At 38.0% G+C, this 22,225-nt stretch overlaps 1 protein-coding gene and 1 non-coding gene across 11 annotated transcripts in view; both read right to left on the bottom strand.

The window, feature by feature from the left end:
* BICD1 (BICD cargo adaptor 1) overlaps nt 1–22,225 on the bottom strand; it is a 246,604-nt gene that overhangs the window by 26,365 nt on the left and 198,014 nt on the right. For 4 of the 10 annotated variants that reach the window (XM_043440945.1, XM_043440944.1, XM_043440946.1 and 1 more), the window contains exons 5-7: nt 19,221–20,312; nt 15,096–15,247; nt 11,902–12,109 (exon numbers count right to left, since the gene is read on the bottom strand). In XM_043440945.1, coding sequence (XP_043296880.1) covers nt 11,902–12,109; nt 15,096–15,247; nt 19,221–20,312 — 1,452 coding nt within the window. Of the gene's footprint in view, nt 1–10,640; nt 10,835–11,791; nt 12,110–15,095; nt 15,248–19,220; nt 20,313–22,225 lie in introns of those variants that run through there. The other 6 variants (XM_043440940.1, XM_043440941.1, XM_043440943.1 and 3 more) reach the window with 4 other exon arrangements.
* Nucleotides 17,577–17,684, bottom strand: LOC122424169. Its single transcript, XR_006264354.1, has one exon. It is a non-coding gene; the product is annotated as a U6 spliceosomal RNA (small nuclear RNA).

Genomic DNA, 22,225 nt, shown 5'->3' with positions numbered 1-22,225 from the left:
GGACACTCTGGCTTTAGCAGGGTTGAACCTCTGATTTCAGACACTTGCAAACATTCATATTCCTCACAGCTTCCATTCTGAGTCTCTGCCACCTCTCATCTCACATTTCATTAGACTCTGTAGTTGCTTCTTTATCTCAGGTATTGCTGTAAGCAGTCAGGGCAGGAGGGTTGAAGAGAAAGAGAACCAAGACAGCTTTCTTGACTGAAGAGAAACCATTTTTGCCCTAAGCCATTTTGTGATCTGAGCCAGGGCTTGAAGGAGTCTCAGTAATTAACATCTTAAGGGAACTAAAGAATGCAGAAACATTGCCTGTTATCACAAGAGAAGTAAGGACACTCCCAGTTCAGTATCAGTGGTAAAGATCAGCCTGGGGCACTCAACCACCAGATTAACTGGAACCTAAGGAATGATGTGAACTGAAGGAATGAAGATGTTGACCTTTTTCTGACCCTCCTGACTTCAACCAGCTAAAGCTGGGACTCAATCAAACCCCTTCATGAATATACTTATACTTAAAACTTTCTCAATTTTACTGTTTGGGGAAACACTGCTTTGGGCAAGATCCCTAGTATTCTTACTTGCTGCAAGTAATAAATCTTTCCTTCCCCCAATCTTTGATTTGGTTGTAAAACAGGAGAGAAGGGGGCACGGTACAACCTTTAAAAGAAATATAGCCATAGGACATGACAAAAACTGGTTAGAACCAACAAGGTCCAAGGTGGCAGAAGATTCGACTTCCAGTGGACCTTGAGCCACATTTTATGCTCATTGTAACACTTTAGCCCTCTGATGGATAGGGATAAGAGACTTACAGAAGATTCCTGATGGGAGAGACTGACTGTGGGAGAAACTGGGTCTTGGTCTGATGGGCGGGGTCATGCTCAGTAAATCTTTAATCCAATTTTCTGGTGATAGGCAGGGCTGTGTTCCCTCTCAGTTGTTTGGCCTCAGGCCAAACTATGGAAGGGATCATGAAGGTAATGGCAACTCCTTCAAAAGGATTTGTACATGCACTGTTGTATTCAGTGCCCCTGATCCTACAGCAGGCCACTATTGACCCACACCTCTGCTAGAGACTCCTGGACACTCACAGCCTTGTCTAACTCAATGAAACTATGAGCCATGCCGTGGAGGGCCACCCAAAATGAATGGGTCCTGGTGGGGAGTTACAACAAAATGTGATGCACTGGAGAAGGAAAAGGTAAACCACTTCAGTATTTGTGCCGTGAGAACCCCATGAACAGTATGAAAAGGCAGAAAGATATGACACTGAAAGATGAGCTCCCCAGGTCAGTAGGTGCCCAATATGCTACTAGAGAAGAGTGGAGAAATAACTCCAGAAAGAATGAAGGTATGGAACCAAAGCAAAAACAACACCCAGGTGTGAATGTGACTGGTGATGGAAGTAAAGTCCAATGCTGTAAAGAGCAATATTGTATAAGAACCTGGAATGTTAGGGCCATGAATCAAGGTAAGTTGGAAGTGGTCAAATAGGAGATGGCAAGTGAACACTGACATGTTAGGAATCAGTGAACTAAACTGGACCAGAATGGGTGAATTTAATTCAGATGACCATTATATCTACTACCATGGGCAAGAATCCCTTAGAAGAAATGGAGTAGCCTTCATAGTCAACAAGAGTCTGAAATGCAGTACTTGGGTGCAAGCTCAAAAACAACAGAATGATCTCTGTTTGTTTCCAAGGCAAACCATTCAATAACACAGTAATACAAGTCTATGCCCCAACCACTAATCCTGAAGAAGCTGAAGTTGCACAGTTCTATGAAGACCTACAAGGCCTTCTAGAACTAACACCCAAAAAAGATGTCCTTTTCATCAGAGGGGACTGGAATCCAAAAGTAGGAAGTCAGGAGATAACTTGGAGTAACAGGCAGGTTTGGCCTTGGAGTACAAAATGAAGTAAGGGCAAAGGCTAATAGAGTTTGCCAAGAGACCACACTAGTCATAGCAAACACCCTCTTCCAACAGCACAAGAAAAGACTCTACACATGGGTATCACAGATGGTCAATACTGAAATCAGCTTGATTATATTCTTTGCAGCCAAAGATGGAGAAGTTCTATACAGTCAGCAAAAACAAGACTGGGAGCTGACTGTGACTCAGATCATGAACTCCTTACTGCAAAATTCAGACTTAAATTGAAGAAAGTAGGGAAAACCACTAGACCATACAGGTATGACCTATATCAAATCCCTTACGACTGATTATACAGTGGAAGTGACAAATAGATCCAAGGGATTCGATCTGATAGACAGAGTGCCTGAAGAACTATGGACAGAGGTTTGTGACACTGTACAGGAGGCAGTGATCAAGACCATTCCCAAGGAAAAGAAATGCAAAAAGGCAAAATGGTTGTCTGAGAAGGCATTACAAATAGCTGAGAAAAGAAAAGATGTGAAAGGCAAAGGGAAAAGGAAAGATATACCTATTTGAAAGCAGAGTTCCAAAGAATAGCAAGGAGAGATAAGAAAGCCTTCTTCAGTGATCAGTGCAAAGAAATAGAGGAAAACACTAGAATGGGAAAGACTAGAGATCTCTTCAAGAAAATTAGAGATACCAAGGGAACATTTCATGCAAAGAATGGTACAATAAAGGACAGAAATCATATGGACCTAACAGAAGCAGAAAATATTAAGAAGAGGTGGCAAGAATACTCAGAAGAACTATACAAAAAGATCATCATGATCCAGATAACCATGATGGTGTGATCACTCATCTAGAAGCAGACATCCTGGAAGGTGAAGTCAAGGGGGCTTTAGGAAGCATAACTATGAACAAAGCTAGTGGAGGTGACAGAATTCTGGCTGAGCTATTTCAAATCCTAAAAGATGATGCTGTGAAAGTGCTGCACTCAATATGCCAGCAAATTTGGAAAACTCAGCCGTGGCCATAGGACCGCAAAACGTCCGTTTTTATTCCAATCGCAAAGAAAGGCTATGCCAAAGAATGTTCAAACTATTGCACAATTGCACTCATTTCACATGTTAACAAAGTAATGCTCAAAATTCTCCAAGCTAGGCTTCAATAGTACGTGAACTGAGAACTTCCAGATGTACAAGCCGGATTTAGAAAAGGCAGAGGAACCATAGATCAAACTGCCAACATCTGCTGGATCATTGAAAAAGCAAGAGAGTTCCAGAAAAACATCTATTTCTGCTTTATTGACTATGCCAAAGCTTTTGACTGTGTGGATCACTACAAAATGTGGAAAATTCTTCAAGAGATGGGAATACCAGACCACCTTACCTGCCTCCTGAGAAATCTGTATGCAGGTCAAGAAGTAACAGTTAGAACTGGACATGGAACAATGGACTGGTTCCAAATTGGGAGAGGAGTACATCAAGACGACATTTTGTCACCCTGCTTATTTAACTTAGGCAGAGTACATCATGTGAAATGCCGAGCTGGATGAAGCACAAGCTGGAATCAAGATTGCAGGGAGGAATATCAATAACCTCAGATATGCAGATGACACCACCCTTATGGCAGAAAGCAAAGAGGAACTAAAAACTCTCTTGATGAAAGTGAAAGTAGAGAGTGAAGAAGCTGGCTTAAATCTCAAAATTCAAAAAATGAAGATCATTTCATCCGGTCTCCTCACTTCATGGCAAGTAGATGGGAGACAATGGAAACAGTGACAGACTTTATTTTGTTGGGCTCCAGAATCACTGCTATGGTGACTGCAGCCATGAAAGTTGCTTGCTCCTTGGAAGTAAAGCTATGACCAACCTAGACAGCATACTGAAAAGCAGAGACATTACTTTGCTGACAAAGGTCCGTCTAGTCAAAGCTATGGTTTTTCCAGTAGTCATGTATGGATGTGAGAGTGGGACCATGACGAAAGCTGAGCATGGAAGAATTGATGCTTTTGACTGTGGTGTTAGAGAAGACTCTTGAGAGTCCCTTGGATTGCAAGGATATCAAACCAGGCACTCATAAAGGAAATCAGTCCTGAATATTCATTGGAAGGACTGATGCTGAAGCTGAAGCTCCAATAATTTGTCTACCTGATGTGAAGAACTAACTCACTGGAAAAGACCCTGATGCTGGGAAAGACTGAAGGCAGGAGAAGGGGACAACAGAGGATTAAATGGTTGGATGACATCACTGTCTCAATGGACATGAGTCTGAGCAAGCTCCAGGAGCTGGTGATGGACAGGGAAGCCTGGGGCCTGCAGTCCATGGGGTCACAAAGAGTCAGACAGGACTGAGCAAGTACTGAGCAAGTACTGAACTGAACTGAGTACACTAGCATATGCTAAATGACACACCCACCAGCGCCATCACAGTTCTGAGGCTGATCATCAAAGGCAAAACAGTAGACAGTGACCCAACTCCTAGAAAAACCTGCCCCTTCCCCAAAATAGTTGGAATAATCCTTCCAGTCATTAGCCTATGAAATTACCCAGCCCATAAAAACACTAACCACGCCATACTCAGGGGCTGCTCTCGCCTTCTGAGATGGCCCACACTCTATGGAGTGTATTTCTCTCTAAATAAATCTATTTCTTACCTATCACTTTGTCTCTCCCTGAATTCTTTCTGTGATGGGACATCAAGAAACTGAGTTTCATTAAGTCCTGAGATTAGGTGTGATATCAGTTAAAAGACTGTGGGTTCAAATCCCAATCTGAGTTACATGGTTTCAGTTGTGTCTTTTGGCTTGACACCCATCAAGAGGAGAACCCAGTGTTTGGGTAACATTCAGTCAGTCAGTCAATCAGTTCAATCACTTAGTCATGTCCAACTCTTTGCAACTCCATGGACTTCAATATGCCAGGCTTCCCTGACCATCACCAACTCCTGGGGCCTACTCAAACTCATGTCTATCGCATCAGTGATGCCATCCAACCATGTCATCCTCTGTTGTCCCCTTCTCCTCCTGCCTTCAATCTTTCCTAGCATTGGTTAACATTACCTACATCTAATCCATTCTCCACCTCGCTGCCAGGTGGGACTAAATACACTGTTTAGACTTATAAACTAAAAATCCTCCTCTTCTGAAAACTTACCTGTGCCCTTGGAATAAAGTCTATTCTCACTAACCTGGCCCTCTATTTTCAAGTCCCTGTCTGCCTTTCTAGAGTCATTCCCATCACTCCCAAGTCCTGATCCAGTTTCTAGCCCCTAATTCATCAGCCTTTGTGCAAGCTGATCTCCTACGAGGCTTTTCTCTTTACCCATACCTGCACCTTTGCCTTCTACCTATTAAGGTCTACAGTTACCTCTCATGACAAGTACTTGCATTTCTTTGGGCAGGATTTCCTCATCACCCCAATCCTTCTATTTACCAGGAACATTTACTAATATCATTACTTATTTGCATATCTACCTCCCCTTAAAAGGGGATAACAGAGGTGATGTTTTACTTGAACATCACTGGGTTGGGAAGACCCCCTGGAGAAGGAAATTGCAACCCAGTATTCTTGCCTGGAGAATCCCATGGAGGGAGGAGCTGGACAGGATACTGTCCATGGGGTTGCAAAGAGTAGACATGACTGAGTAACTAACACTTTCACATTATAAGTAAGTCAGTCAGTGAAAATCGCTCAGTCATGTCCAACTCTTTGCAATCCCATGGATTATAACAAAAGCAAAAAAAAGTGCCTGACACATAGTAGGTGCACAATATACTTTGCTAAAATTTGACAAACAAGTGAATGAGAAAATGAGTCAATGAAAGAAATGTGATTTGGGTACATATTTAAGAACATAGGCTTTGTAATACAACAAACACATATACATATTTATTATTTGAATGTAGGGAAATGTAAAGGCAATTTTCACTAATGAACATGTTTAGTAACATGTTTGTTACTAAAGGAGTGAGTACATACTAAGGTTAATATATTTCTATGAGCTCCTTTAAAAATTGGTAAGATTTAAAATACCATAGAAAAATTTCAGATTTCAAAACCATTCTTTCACAATAGTTCAGTAATGGTTTCAGAGAAAGAGAGAGGAGGAAGGAAAAGAGTGAAGCAGTGAGGAACGGAGGAACTGAAATCACACAGGGAAGCAGAACATTCAAGAGAAAAACCTTCTACAGGGAAAACACAGGTTCATGAAGAGCAGACTGCTCAGGCTATTACTTCAAGAAGAAAGTTCAAGCTTGCTTTTTCAAGTTTCAGATTTCTTATTTATCCTGTTGCAATACTGTGATTTATAAGGAATGTATATTTGGTCTTCGTCCAGGATTCCTGGCTCTTAGCTCCCCAAACATTGGAATTTCTTAAGTGCTAAGAATGACAAAAGTGTCTCTTGCTGTGTTAATGAGATGACTTTAGGACCCCACCTAAGGGTGGAGGCTGGTTGCCAGGGGAACCAACCACAGAGAGTTGGAACTTTCAGTTTCAACCCCTGAAGGTTGAATCAATCATTAAACGGCCAATGATTTAATCAAACTCATGCTTCTCTAATGAAACCGCCATAGAAATCTCAAAGGACAGGGTTCACAGAGTTTCTGGGTTGGTGAACACGTGGAGATTACAGTGTCATGCTGGAAGAGTAGGCAAACTGTGGCACATTTCCCTGTTTCTTGACCTACAAATTTCTCTGTCTGGCTGTTCCTGAGTTACTTTTTTAAAAAAATAATAAACCAGTGATTGAGGAAGTAGCAGATTAATTGAACCTGAAGAGGGGTCTTGGGAACCTTTGGTTTATAGTCAGTCGTTCAGAAGTAAGGAAACAACCTGGACTTTGGACTGGTATCTGGAGTCTAAAGAGGGGTCATGGGAACTCCAATCTATAGCGGTGGGTCAGAGACACAGGTAATAGCCCAGGCTTTTGATTGGCTTAAGAAGTGGGGATGCGGGTGTGGGGCAATCTTGTCAGATTGAGTCCTCAGTGTGTGGAATCTGATGCCATCTCCAGGCAGATGGTATCAGAGTTGAGTTGGATCCTATGGCAACCAGCTGGTATCAAAGAACTGCTTGGTGTGCTGAAGCACTGCCTTCTCCCGCTCCTCACGCTGCAGTTGGGTCCAGGAACCTAATTCACTTGTGCAAATGATGCACTTAGGTCTTTACCACAGAAATAACATCTCTGGCCTATGATCTGAATAGATTCCTTTCATATACTCTGGTAGATTGATTTTAATTATTGATTAAATTATAAGTTTCTATTAATTACGCAAACCTAGGTAGTTAAGGCACTGAGATGAAATATTGGCTACAAAATAACCACTAATATTATGAAGATATACTATCTGCTTTCTGATTGCAAACTTGTTGATATCAGAATGGAACACTTTGATTCAAGTTCTTCAAAGCTACATGAGGGGAGGATGCTGAAGTTTGTATGCTGGATAAGGATAAGTCAGGAGAAAAAAAGTCAGTAAGTCACAGCCAGAAACTCTGGAATTTCTAGAGCTGAGGTAGCAGAGACTGAGCCATAGCCAGAATTTTCCTCCACAAAGTTTTACTAATATTAGAAATCAATCAGAACAATGTACTAATAAATTAGCACAAAACAGTCTGCTAATTTTGAAAATTAATGCCCTATTCTAGAACTGACTTTCCAAAAATTGAGAAATTGTGCCTTGAAGAAGATGGGGTTTTATGCTAACCATCTCATAGAAGTGAAATCTATTTCTAAATATTCCTTATATATGGTAAATAATATTCTATGTTCTGTTTTAAAATTTATATTAGATTTATATCTCTTGCAATTCCTCAACCAAAGAATCCAAAACAAATTAAACTAATATCATTTACATTGATTTAATTTCTTCAATGATCCTCAATAGAAACAATCTGTATATTGACTTAATAGAATAATTAAAATCACCTAAAAATAAACTAAAAATATATTGTAGAAAACATTAAAAATACATTTTAGAAAACAATGCCTATCAAAAAATTCTGATAAATTAATAGAAAATCATCCTTTTAAAATGATGTATATAGATTGTTACCAGCAAGTAAATCTATAATAATCAATAACTTATATTAAACCCAAGAATAAAAAGTACTCATAAAACCTATTACTTGCCATGGGTTTAAGATATTCTTGCATAGAACATAGGATTGGATATAAATGGCATACTTTCCCTCCCTCAGCTTAATGAAACATTTTATATAGTGAAAGCATTGTAAATAATGTTTAATATGCCTTATCCAATATAGTTTAGTCTAGGAAAAATATATATTGTCAATAATGCAAATATTTTTAGAAGCTACACTTTGGTGTAGATGGCTAATCAGTTTCTATTCATTTAAACAGAACCTTTTGGAAAATGTTGTTGGGTTGATCTAAGAATTTATTAAGGACTAATCTGGTTGGTTCCATGATGTAATATTGAAAATTCTTCAGGCTATAATAACAGATTTACTTCCTTCATACTTTTATTATTTTAACTTCAAATAAATGGTTAAAATATAAGGTTTATCAATATGCTAAGTTGTAATTAAAATGCTTTTCTGGCCTACATTATTTATATCTCATCTTGCATATAGCAATCATTTCTAAGCTCTATGGCATTTTCTCATTATTCAAAACTAAAGAATTTCAGGCCACATAATAGTATTCTCATTCATGTATTCTGACTAGCAGTAGCAGAAAGATTCAGAATGTGTGAAAATGGGGAAAATGTAAGACTTTCAGTACACTGATATGCCCTTTTGGACATCACATCAGAACATCAAAATAGAGCAAAAAACATAAAGATGTTCATACTTTTAACCCAGTGATCTCACTCTTGAGAAAAGAATGGAATAGATGAGAAGTTGAATGCATGATATTTCTAACAGCATCTTATAACAAATAATGGAAAACCATCTCAGTGGTTAACAAGAGAGGAAGTGGTGATTAATGCAATGATAATATCTGAAGTAAAATTTATGATACAACCTTTAAAAATAAAAATAAGACTAGATAGTAACAGAAAAATTTAAGATATATGTTAGTGGTTTCTGCAATGTAATGACTATGATGTAGAAAGATATTAATGTAAACAAGGATCAAACAGTCATATACAAAATGAAAATAGCTGTTATTAATATTTATTATTAATTTTAATATTATTGATATGTCACTTTTAAAATTAAAATACAATAGATTTACTTATTAATCAAAGAATTTCTTTTCTAAGTTCTAGAAGATAATGCTACTAGGTCCAGTTGGAACACAATAAGATCTTTGGGTTTTATTTAACTTAGGTGTTCTGATGAATCAGGACCACTATAGTGACTCACAGATACTTCAAGGTAGCTTCCAAAGGGGTCTAAAACAAGAGCAAAAGAGTCACGAAAGGAGGAACCTCCAGGAAAATCTGACTTTTTATTTTAGGTGAACATTTAGGTGAACATTTGGCTGTTAATCTCCTCCAACTCCTTATCACACTACCTATGTCTTCAAACATTCTTAGAATGTCTAACTTGTACTATAAATTTTCACACCATATCTTTTAATCCCAATCAGTAGGCTGATTCATGAATCAGATAAGGGAAGTACAGTATTAGAGATCCAAAGGCTGAGGTTTCCAAAAAGGAATTAAGGTAAAATTGAAGTAACTAAAAAAAAATTTTTTGTGTGTGGCAAAGGTGACAAACTCAAAGGTTACATTAGGAGCCAAATGACAACAGAAACAAGTACAGCAGGCTGGGTATATGTAATTGGCAGTGAGGGGACCAGTGGTAAACCGCAGTTTGCCCTGTTTAAAAGCAGCAGCCATTACATAGCTCCAGCAGGTTGTTGACATGCATGAATGCAGACTTGAGGCTGCCAGAATCATTCAAGGGAGGCCAGAAATACAGCTGTCCCGGTGAACTCTGTTGAATTTATAACTGTTGACAACTAACTGGAATTAGTTTTTAATTTTTCATTCCTTATGATAGCCTAATAACAGCTGCCTTTGGGCTTATTTTGTTTCATAGAATTCAAGTGCACCACCTCTGACCTATAGTTAACATGTAAGGGATTTCCCGAAAGAATGATGTTTATCTGCCAGAAGTCATATTTTCAAATGAGGCCTTTCAGAGAAAAAACAAAAAATATTAGAAAAATGCAAAACAGTGAAGCTAAAGTAAGTTGTGAGCATGCTGATAAGCACAAATAAATAAGGGTTTACAAACTATAAGAACATTATATTAAGACCTAAATGTTCCTGAGGGGCAAAACCTAAGAGGATTTTACTTTTATATTTTCTATAATTGAGAAGACATTCTGAGTCACTGCAAAAGGAGATCAGCCCAAAGAGCTTTTTATAGAGATGGTTCCCTTGACTGAAATTATGTTAAAAATGATCAGAAGAAAATGACAAAATTTGACCAAGACAGAGTTGCTAGGAGCTACCAAACTGCAAATAGGACTGTGTGTCTTGCCTTGTGCCTGTCACTAGTTTCCCTTCACCTATCCCATTCCTTCCAACTCTCAGTTTTCATCCTTGGCTGCTAAAAAGGGAAGTCCCTGGAGACGCCTAAGAAATGACAGTCTGGCTGAGTAAAGGAGGAAACAGGAAGCATAGTATAAAGGCGTGTTTACTGTAACAGTAGAAATTTATCATCATCAAAGTTAGACTCTGTGGATGGGTGGGTGTGAGTAGCTGGAAGGAAGGGGAGAGTTGGTCTATTCAACTCATCATTTGCATCACATGCACCCAAGGAAAAAATGTTTACCTGGTGGAGCCACGGTTAACCTTTTTTCCTTGCTGAGCCGGTGCCCTTGGATGAATTCACTCATGGAAGGGGGGCCCTTCAGAAGAAATGACTCTGTGGAGGTGGGATCAGGGGGAACTCTTAATAAATTCTGTAGGTAGGAAGCCCCTGAAGTCCTGGGACGGCTCTGATCACAAAGGGAAGGTGAAAATTGTCTTGCAGGAGATCCAAGAAAATACATATAGGAAACAAAAAAGTTTTACTTTAATTACCTTTCAAAGCCTCACCAGTGACAACATTATTTATATTGGCATTTAATTTTTTAACAAGTAAATCAAGATTTTCACTAAATGTTTAGTTTCCATACCAGGATACAACCCTATTTGGAAATTGTACTGGATACTGGAAAAGAGATTTATTATAGTTAGTCAGTTCGAACCACAAACAGAAAATATTTATATTGTTTGATTCTTAATTGAAAGCTCCTAAAATAAAATCTCACTATTAACTGAAAAATACAGGGTAAGTAATTCAACATCCAGGACTCTGGAGAAAGGTAATAAAATCAAGCCATTAATAACCTTACGAATGATTTTTAAAAACAATATTCACATACTAAAAGAAAAAGCACAAAAACCTTCTTTTAAGAAAAACACTATACATATTCCATTCTATTTGACTGAAATAGAGACATCTCCTTTCAGTCGGTCATCAGTTTTCGGCATATGAACAAAAGTTCCCCTAAGAGAACACATTCATATTCTTGCCTCATTAGAGAGAAGCTGGTAAATAGCAGCATTACCATTCAAATTATCACCCATGTAAAGCATAGCTTCATTCTTAATATCCACTTTTCATCTACCAATTTTTAGGTTGGAGGTAAGGGAGAGGCATATTTATGCATACAAGGAACAGCAAAAATGTTAACAGACACTTGAAAAGTATATTATGGTTAACCAAGAGATGGGGTGTGGGGGACAGAAACAAATAAACACAATGATCAAAAGGTTTTAATTTGGAAAAACCAACATTGGCAAGGCCCATTTATATACCCACTCCCAGTTTTTCTCTTCCTTCCCTTCCTCCATCCTCCACAATAAGAGCACATTAATTTTTGCAGTTAACTAAAATCTGGCCACTGCACCATACTATGAAGATCGCTGCATGCATACCTTTTCCTCTGAGTGCCACTGCTGACCCGAATGTTGGGTGTCTGTGGGCCCTGACTATGCAGGAGGTAAGTGTCTATGGTGGGCACGGTGACTGATGCCTCCCCACTTACTTTAGGGCTGCCGATCTTGCTCTTTCCAAGTTTGCCTTTGCTGCGACGGGACTGCTCATGGTCAAACTCTAAGTCCTCCAGCCGCTGGGTCAGGGCGAGTTTTTGCTGGATAGCCATTCGTAACAAAGTGTTTAGAGTCTTCTTTTCATCCTCTGCAGCTGCTAACTGTCTCTGCATCTCATCCAACTGGGTGACATATTCATCACATCTAGAACCACAACAGAAAAGTGGTCAGGAGAAAATCTTTGTGCAATTACATTTGGAGCTTCAGTTGAAAGTAATGAATTTTACTAGGATTTGGAAGTAATGGAAGTAATTCCATTACAATGGAAGTAATGGAATAGAAGTAATCTATTACAGTAGGAAGTTGGAAACAGAGCAGGTTCAATAACTGATAGTTCATCTATACAATGAAGTACATATGGGGGCATTCTTTTTGTTTTCTTTTGGCCTTGCTGTGAAGCATGCAGGATCTTAGTTCCCTGACCAGGGAACCAGGGATTGAACCCACACCACCTGCAGTGGAAGCACAGAGTGTTAACCATTGGGCTACCAGGGAAGGCCTAGGGACATTCTTAATAGGCAGTATCTTGAACTCCAGAGACAGAATTATTGTAAGGGCTGCTCCATGATGCAGAAAAACCAACAGTAAAGTCTCAGGTAATTACACAGCATCGTAGATGTGTTATAATAATTTTATAGTCTATGCCTTTAGCATACAAAAGAATAATAATATTTGTAAAGAAAACATGTATTTTATTTATATTTTTGAGTTCAGATTATAGTCGCTACTGATTTCAACATGGCAGATTTGCCTGAACTAAAAACCTGAGTATTTTCAATGATTTCCCAACCAAATGATAAAGCAATAGGTGTCAGAGAAGATCAAGATTTGCAGAGGGTTTGATACAGATATAGTTGACTTTGTTCAGGTTTGATACTGCTGCACCAGGAGGATAAGCTCAGTGGTCTTTTTTCCACCAAAAGTGACACCTGAGCACATGTACATTTGGAATGAAGAATTATTCACACAATTATTCAGAGCTTTTTCTGAGTTTATTTACTCACTAAGAATACTCTTCACAAATCAGAAGACAGTTAATGACTTTCCGGAGTTACTAAATGTTTTGTATAAACTTTGAAATTAACATAAGACTTATGGCATTAAAAAAAAAAATAGACTTTGTAGTGAAAGACCTTGAGCTCCAGGTGAGTCTCATTATTTTTTAACACTGAATGTCAAGAAGCACGGTAGGAATATTATAAGAAAAATCAGGGCTTAGTAAAATAACATGTGGATTTCAGGACCCTGGATTTATTTTACTTGGTTAGATAACAATATTTAAAAAAAATACAACGGAGTAGGCAGTTAATAACCTGAAAAAACAAATTTCTGTTAGAATACATTATTTTGGGGTAATAATTCTTATATAAGCCAGATCGAGACATTAAATGTCCCTTTAAAATTTTTTTGATTTCCTTTTCAAAGAGGGAGGCATGAAACCCATTCTCCTGTCCCTACCTCCCCGTAGAGGCCATAGGTATGCAAACTCTTCTGTGCTCAGATCAAGAAGTCAGTTCCCTTCAGACCACCCTTGTGGTCTCTTAGGCACTTAGCCTCCTCATTGCCATCTCCAAGAGTCAATCAAAAAGTATGAACTTGAGCCTTTTCTCTCCTGACATAAAAAGGCAGCTGGACAGATTCCAGGGCCCAGGATTTATTTTTACATTTATATTAGCTACATGCAAGTAATTTATCGAATCTGCAAATAAAGCATAACCGTAGTTATGCTTTGTGAGTTTTATACCATTTGCATCATATCAAATATAGAATTATTTTTGTTTTGGCACTGAATTGTGACAGCAAAAAGGAAATTGCAGCACTATATTGAGCATCTCAAGATTTTGAAACCACCGAATCAATACTTTTTTTTTTTTGAATCAGTACTTTTTGAACAATCATTTCAAGTCTGAAAATAAAATACAGTGGTGCTTCATGACAAAACTGGTGGGGGGAGGTAGTAACTAACATTTGTCTAAATAATTAGTTGGGTAGTGTGAAAAATTTGGTAATATATATAATAACATCATAGAAATCATAATTTAATTCATAGTATATTAAGTCTAGGCTTCCCTGGTGGCTCAGTGGTAAAGAACCTGTCTGCTAATGCAGAGACATGGGTTCAGTCCCTCAGATGGGAAGATTCCCTGGAGAAGGAAATGGCAACCCACTCCAGTATTCTTGCCTGGGAAATCCCACAGACAGAGAAGTCTGACAGGCTACAGTCCATGGGGTCACAAAAGACTTGGATACAACTTAGCAACTAAACAAGAATAACATATTAAGTCTAAGTAATTAGCTGATATGATGAATATTAATCTTCATTATGAAGATATCTTTTCATACAAATACTTGCTAATGATAAACTTTTATATACACAAAAATAAATGTCAATGGTGATAATATAATATTTAGCTATTTCAGGAAGTGGGTTTTTCCCCCTTATTGGAGGTTTTGTTTTCTTTGGTCTAATTCTTTTGGGTATAGAAGGCGCTAGAAAAAATATCTATTGTATTAATGTAAAAACATTTGTATAGGAATTCTCTGGAGGGCCAGTGGTTAAGACTCTGTGTTTCCACTAACGGGGCCTGGGTGCGACCCTGGGTTGGGGAACTAAGATCTTGCAAGCTGCGTGGCATGGCCAAACAATAATAAAATAAAATAAAAACACTTTCATGTAAAAGAATTGCTTGATCCAGGGTGTCCAGTAGAGGGCTTTGGAAAATAGCACAAAAGGTTTTATTTTAGATTTGTCAGAGTGGAATCTCATCTATTTTCTTTATACTTTACCCTTTTAGATGACACATTAAATAACACTCATGATGCAGGAAGATGAACATAATCATTTTAAAGTTTTATCCTCACAAAGGAAAGTGAAGTCGCTCAGTTGTGTCCGACTCTTTGTGACCCCATGGACTGTAGTATACAAGGCCCCTCCGTCCATGGGATTTTCCAGACAAGAGTACTGAAGCGGGTTGCCATTTCCTTCCCCAGAGGATCTTCCCGACCCAGGGATCGAACCCAGGTCTCCCACATTGCAGGCAGACGCTTTACCATTTGAGCCACGAGGGAAGCCATGTACCACACCTTATCCCCATGTACTGCACCTAACCTTGCAAGAGAAAACTGTTACCTTGTTGCAAACATTGCTCTCAGGGATGAGAAGGTTGCTGCATCTTCTTTCAAAGCCTTCAGTTCATTTCTAAGTTTTGTCATAGTTTCAGTCACCATTGCTTTTTCATTTTCGTATTTGTTCTTGAGATTAGCTAATGCCACCTCAGCTGTCTAAAGCAGAAAAATGACAGGGCTTACAATTTTCACATCAGGAAAATCTATCATACACATTTCTTCATGCTGGGTCTATTTCTTTCACAAATAAAAAGTAAAATTGTCTACGTTGAATTTCATATAAACATATATGTATACTTTGGATATAGGGCAATTTTTTATGTCAAAACATAAATATCAGTCTATAATATGGATAAATTGCCCTAGAAGCCAGCTGTGAACCAGAGTCATTATCAGTGACTAAGGGAAAGATATATAATAGTTTAATAAATATTTAATGCAGATTGTTGAGAATATGGTATTTTCAGATATGAAGGAATCAAAATGAAACTCTATATAAGAAGGATTTTATCAAGAAGTTAGGGAAGAAGCACAGCTTCCAAATGAAATACAATAGAACTCAAATATTCTTGTGTCATCTGTGCGCAGTGGATCTGAAACAGAATAAAAGGCACAGGTCATTGCGATTTATAACATGAGTATGACAAACTATAAATCTGTATTATATATTTAAGGAAAAGAATTAACAAAGAATCAATTCTTTCCTATGTGTTAGTATACAACTTCTTTAATAAATTATAGTTAAGTTCTTTTTCACAATCTTCATAAAAGCAGATATATATGTATATATACATGCATGCACAAACTCAGTTTCCTGTCATGTCCAACTCTTTGTGATCTCATGGGCTGTAGCCCTCCAGGCTCCTCTGTCCATGGAATTCTCTAGGCAAGAGTGGGTTGCCATTTCCTACTCCAGCTATATATATATATATATATATGTAAAATTGGATGTGCTACCCAAGCAAGCACCACAATATTGAATGAACTTAAACATTTGTTTGAATTTGGGCATGTTTAAAGTTCTTGGAATTAAGAGGGTTTCTAAGTGAGAACTAGCCTGACACAGAGTAGGAAATAAAAACAAACAAACAAAAAATGCTGGCTAAATCAATGCATGAAATCAATGTACATTTAGGGACTGCCTGTTTGAAGCATAGCCTCCATGGTATTCATATTGAAGCAAACTAGAAACACACCATTTTTACCAACTGCTAACTACAGCTTTTCAGAGTGTGTAAAATATTCAATGCTAATGAAAAAAGCCCATTACTAATGGAAAAACCCACTAGTAACAGGATTTCCCAGAAAGACTACCATGGTTTTTTGGCATTTCTTTTCATGCTTCAAGTGGACAGCTTCAACTTTCTTATACAAAGTGCCAATCCATCTATAGAGATAAATGGATTCTTTTTAAAATTAAAACAATGTTGGGATAGCAATGTAGTTTGTTAATGTTTTTATTCCAAAGTCACAACTTAATTGTTTTAAAAATTTTTATTGTTAACATAACAATAATTTTGATTGAATTTAACTTTAGATTAAAAGAAGTTACTCATAAAATACTTCAGTATGTTCTGTAGTGCTATAACTCAGTGGAATCTTTAGGAATATTATAGATTCAGAAAGTTATCCATAATGCAGAAATCAACCTGGGGAAAATGGGAGCTGTTTAAATTTTTTAAAAATTTAGACACAAAATCATTAAGAACAGATAGTGAAGTTGTGAAAATGTAGATGTAACGAGTTTGTAAGCATGTGGAACTACATGGTCAGTTAACTAAGAGGAGAAGAGAAGAAAGTGATGGTAGAGCAAGATCTGAAATAGAAGTACAAAGTCATTTATTATTTGTGAGAAATACCCCCAAAGGACTCAGCATTGTTTGTAGATTTTTGTCCACAAGACTGCACAAAGCTTTTTCGGAATTAAGGAAGTCTAAGACCCATTAGCAGACTTGCTGACATCTGCATTTATCACATTCTCCTGAAGTTTATTTTTTAAATTAAAAAAAATCTTGTTTCTAGCCACAGAGATCTAGATCCTAAAAATATTTTTCTTCGCTATGCTTGCTTTGCTTGCTTTTGCTTCCCCCGCTCAGGCTGACTTGATTGATCACACTTACTGGGCTTATATACCTAACCCCTAGGATTCATTAGTTACTTTCTTTGCAGTGTTCCCATAAATTGGATTGCAGTATATCTAATATCAAACTGTAATTATCTGTTCTACTCTGACATCCCCATAAGTCTGTGACTCCTTTTCTGGAAGGCAGGGACCATGTATCGGCCTTCTTTGAATCTTTGGCATCCATCATAGCATAGTAGTATACAGAAGGTCCTTTCTAAACATTTACTTATTTCGTCAGAAGACACTGTGCTTACAAAAAACCCTAAGATATATGAAAAGAGTTATAAAGAATGCAGAACACCTATTTTAATAAAAACAGGATTCTCTTTTTTCCTCTATGACAGAATTCTTTTTTTTTTTTTAAATATGGAACGCTTCACGAATTTGTGTGTCATCCTTGCGCAGGGGCCATGCTAATCTTCTCTGTATCGTTCCAATTTTTAGTATATGTGCTGCCGAAGCGAGCACCAGAATTCTCAGCTTAGCCTTAACATAAACATTCTACAATGTCTAAATATAGTGGATGTCCTCTGTAGATACCTGAGCCATTCATGGCACACAGCATCACAGCAATAGCCCTAACATCATTAAAATGTAAACTAAAGGCATGGCTAGAAATGTGTTTACATTTAATTTACTGAGACCATATGGGATGTGACACTAATGTAATGCAGACAGTACCACAAACCACTGTGAAAATTAAAATTCACCCAGAAATGCTTTGTCCTGCTCTTAATTCCTATAGCACTGTTTACACCACTCTAAAGTGCTTGATAATTGGTCCTATCTTGTAAACAGTTACAGGCATATATTGAAATTCTACTAGATCACTAGTCACTTATTTTTTCATCCCTACTTACTAACTGCCATGAAATATGCAATTAGTGAATGCTTATTGACAAAATTCTTTTGGTTGATCGACCATGCTTACCTATACATCTATGTCAGTTAAAACATTTCAACACTTGTATTATAGAACTCTGAATTATACCAACAGGTTTATAGTAACTGAAGATAAAGAGGGTAGAAAGCTGCACTGTAGATACCCATTTAAATGTAAAAGGAAAAGGACGTCTGAATCTGAAATTAACTTTCACTTTCCAACACTAGTATTGCTTACATTTGCAAGAAGGTATTGGATGCTTTGTTGCTTCTCTTTATTGATATTCTTTATTCACCATCCTTTTCAAAGGTATCTGTCAAGTCTCACTTTCCAGAGAAACTAGACAGAGGTTAAAAATATCTTCCCACCTGTATTTCACAGCACTGTCACTCAGGTAAAGTTTGAGGGTAAAACACAAATACAGACATCAAAGAGATCTAGGAGTTGGTAGAATCATGTGGTAGCATTCCTACTTATGCCCTAAGGACAAGATCTATGGTTAGGAAATTTTTTCTACTGTTTAAGCTATGACTCAGGTGAATTAACATCCCAAGTGGACCTAAATTTCAGATAGGTGGTCACCGACAGAGTTAGTGCATAATTTATTTTCTCTTTCTCTGCTCCAACTACCTATCAGGGTGCCTTGCCAGCCTATTCTGCATCCCTTTTCCACACTCAATGATTGCTGGGCTCCAGGTAAGTGCCACCTGGACTGCCTTTCTACACATGCAACTGGATTTTCTCTGTTGTGTTTTAAATTCCTCACTTCTACCTTAGTAAGGCATAGCTACTCTCCTGTCTCATCCATTCACACACTTCAAGGAAACTGTTGTGTTCTGATCTGGCTCTGGTCACAGTTCATTTTATTTCTTTGCTGACCAGGAATCTGAACTCTCATCCTGATGGTAGTAGTAGTAGTGTTAGTCACTTAGTCATGTCCGACTCTCTGTGACCCCATGGACTGTAGCCCTCCAGGCCCTTCTGTCCATGGAATTCTCCAGGCAAGAATATTGGAGTGGGTTGCCATTTCCTTCTCCCATCCTGATGGTAGTGGACACTAAAAACATTTAGGCATAAACGAAAGTGTTGGCTAGTGTAGCTCATCAGTAGAATGAGATCACCTGTTTGTTGGCTTTCAGCACCGCCCTCAATGTGGCGATCTGCTCCCGTTTGGTGCTCAGTAGGGACTTGAGCTTGAGGATTTCTTCCATTAGGGCTTCCTTGTCTTTATCGATCATGGGGGCCAGCTCCCGTGCTGCAGCTCTTTGACGAGACAGTTGCAAGGACCGGTCCACAGCTTTCTGCAGATGTTTGATTTGGTCCCGGATTATGGCATTAAGGTTGTAGATATTCATTGGCTCTTTGCGAATGTCACTTGTATCTAATACTGGAGATGATGGTGGGGCAGTAATAACAGGAGAGATGGTGGGGGTCTTAGTTGGACTTGTTTCTTTGCTGGCCTCTGTGTTTTCTTTTGAAACTGGTTCAGGTGAGGTCCTTGTTTCTACCGGGGATGACACACCCCGCCTGACCAACCGTGGAGACAAAAGTCCCCTGGGATCATCGGGGCCTTTCAGGCTGCCGCTACGGGTGACTCTACTTTGCCTGTAGTAGTCCAGCATAACCCTGTTAGGGGTTTCATTATTACACAGACATACGTGATGGTAAAGCTGAGCAAGCTCCTCACTAAATGTCACCAATTCATCCTGGGCTGTATTAAGGGTGTTGTGATTTTCATTGGCTATGCTGGTCATCTTTTGCAACTCATTCTCCATGTGGGCCATCTTCTCTCCACTCTCCTTGGTGGTCTTCTCAAGGCTTGTAACCTGCTCGTCATACATTTGGATCTTACTCTCATACTTGGCCTTCTCTTCAGTATAGTTTTCTATAGATTTATTATATTTCTCCTTTAAGGCCTTAATTTCAGCTTTCAAATCGATCACCTCAGTTACTGCCACCCTGTATTTGCATTCAAGGATCTCTAAGCCATTGATGTCCACCTCATAGTCATGGGCCTCCTCCCCGGCGTCCCGGCCCTTTTCCCCATCTAGCTCCTGGAGCTCCTTGCTGGTCTGTAGGCCCCTCATGGCGTTAACGTGCTCCGTGAGCCGGTGCACCCGTTCGTGCTGCTCCGTCAGTGCTCCCTTGGTGTGCTCCAGCTGTGTCTGTGACTCCTGGAGATTGGCCAGAAGAATGGCCTTTTCCCGTTCTACCTGCAAGGGTAAAAGAAAGTCTTTGAATGACTTCAAGGCAGTGCCAGTGACAAACTTGACCCATTCACATTTGGACATATATACATTTTAAAAAATGCAGAAGAGATAATATTCCCATTACTACAAATTGAATTGGCGTGTGTTTTCTTATTTCAGTTCTGGTAGGTCAATCAATCAAAAGGTACATCATTCCAAAAGAATTATGCTCTGTATATTTACCTATCCAAATTCTTATGCCTTATACACAAGTAAATCTGGATAAGCTTCAGTTTAATAATCTATAAAATGAGCATAACAACCCTTGTCTCCTAGGGACATGTGGGTGATTCAGTAAGACAGTGAACTTAAAGATCAAGGTATTATAATGCTGGGCTTCCCTGATGACTCAGTGGTAAAGAATCCACCAGCCAATGTAGGAGATACAGATTCTATTCCTAGGTCAGGAAGATCTCCTGGAGAAGGAAATGGCAATCCATTCCAGTATTCTTGTCTGGGAAATCCTATGGACAGATGAGCCTGGTGGGCCACAGTCCATGGTGTCACAAAGAATTGGACACCACTTGGTGACTAAAAAACCACAACAATAACGTTAGATCTTGTTAACATTTGGGTAATTGTAGTCCAGTTCCCATACCTAAATGGTGCTACATGACAAACACATTTAGTTTACAAATTTGTATTTGTATATGCAAAAATAACTCATCTCAGAGTTACGATATATTTGAATAGAAATCCTCTTAGCTGGGTTTCATTAGATACAACAGATTGTATCTGTATATAGCTGAAGATGAACTGATTTCGTCAGGCTACTAAGCAATAATTTCAAGTGAAAATCCATATGGTATTTGATGAAAAGTCAAGACATTTGAATTTTTCATGATAAAAGAGACGGAAAATCTCCTAAATAGTCTATGTTGGTATTGTACACAATCTCAATGAAATGGATTGTTTCAGGAATTTTTTTTTTCTTTCTCTTGAAAACTTAGTGAATTTTTCCTGAACAGTCTAAGTCATTATCTGATTAGTATACAATATGAAAAGCTGATTTCAGAAAGCTCTTTAATAGGAAAAGCTTTTGGATAAACTAAAAACTGGACCAAAACAAAATGTACTGAATATGTCTCAGGTTTGTTTTAGAGGCAGAAGTGTTATGATGATTGAGATAATGCCTTTAGGAGAGTTTCCAACCCGGGACTTTGCTAATTTTCATTTAATGTAAATATTTTCTAAGTTTCAAGTATAAATCTATCAGTTTCTTCATAATAGCACCTCCAGAAAACATCTAACAGAACACTGTCTCTGTCATATATATATGCTCCACATACAGTACTAATTTCCACACTCAATATATTTCTGGTGGAATCTTTTGAATGGGGAATGATATACAAATTTTATAGACACATACACACACATATATATGTGTGTGTGTATATTTTTTCTGGACAATTAATATTGCTCTGCCCTCCTCCAAAAAAAAGATAACTAAATTGTGGATAATTTTGTATAACTCTGGCATTACATTTTCACTCAGCTATTGAGGCTTGAAGTACTATTGAGGCTTGATGTACTAAATTGTATTTGAACTTCAGAGAGCAGAGTTTAAACTATTTAAAATACATTGTGTTTCAAATTATTAAATGCAAAGCACTTTAAAGTTTAAAATTAATATTCATTTTAACTGTATATTTTAATCTCCATTTGTGAAGAACTTATTCAAGAGAGACTTGCTGAGTTAATTATAGTCTTCTATGATTATATATAAATAAAATATAATCTACAGTGACTAAGAACATTTGCTTTATTTCTCTTTCTACAATCTCTATTGTAGAGAGATTCTATCTGAAACTGAAGATTTTATTTTGTGTAGTAGGGCTGATTGTTTTGCCAGAAAACCTGAATGAGTAATTTGTTGG

This window comes from Cervus canadensis, chromosome 21 (genome assembly GCF_019320065.1).
Source record: "Cervus canadensis isolate Bull #8, Minnesota chromosome 21, ASM1932006v1, whole genome shotgun sequence".
NCBI lineage: Eukaryota > Metazoa > Chordata > Mammalia > Artiodactyla > Cervidae > Cervus > Cervus canadensis.
This window is presented reverse-complemented; position numbering and strand designations above follow the sequence as displayed.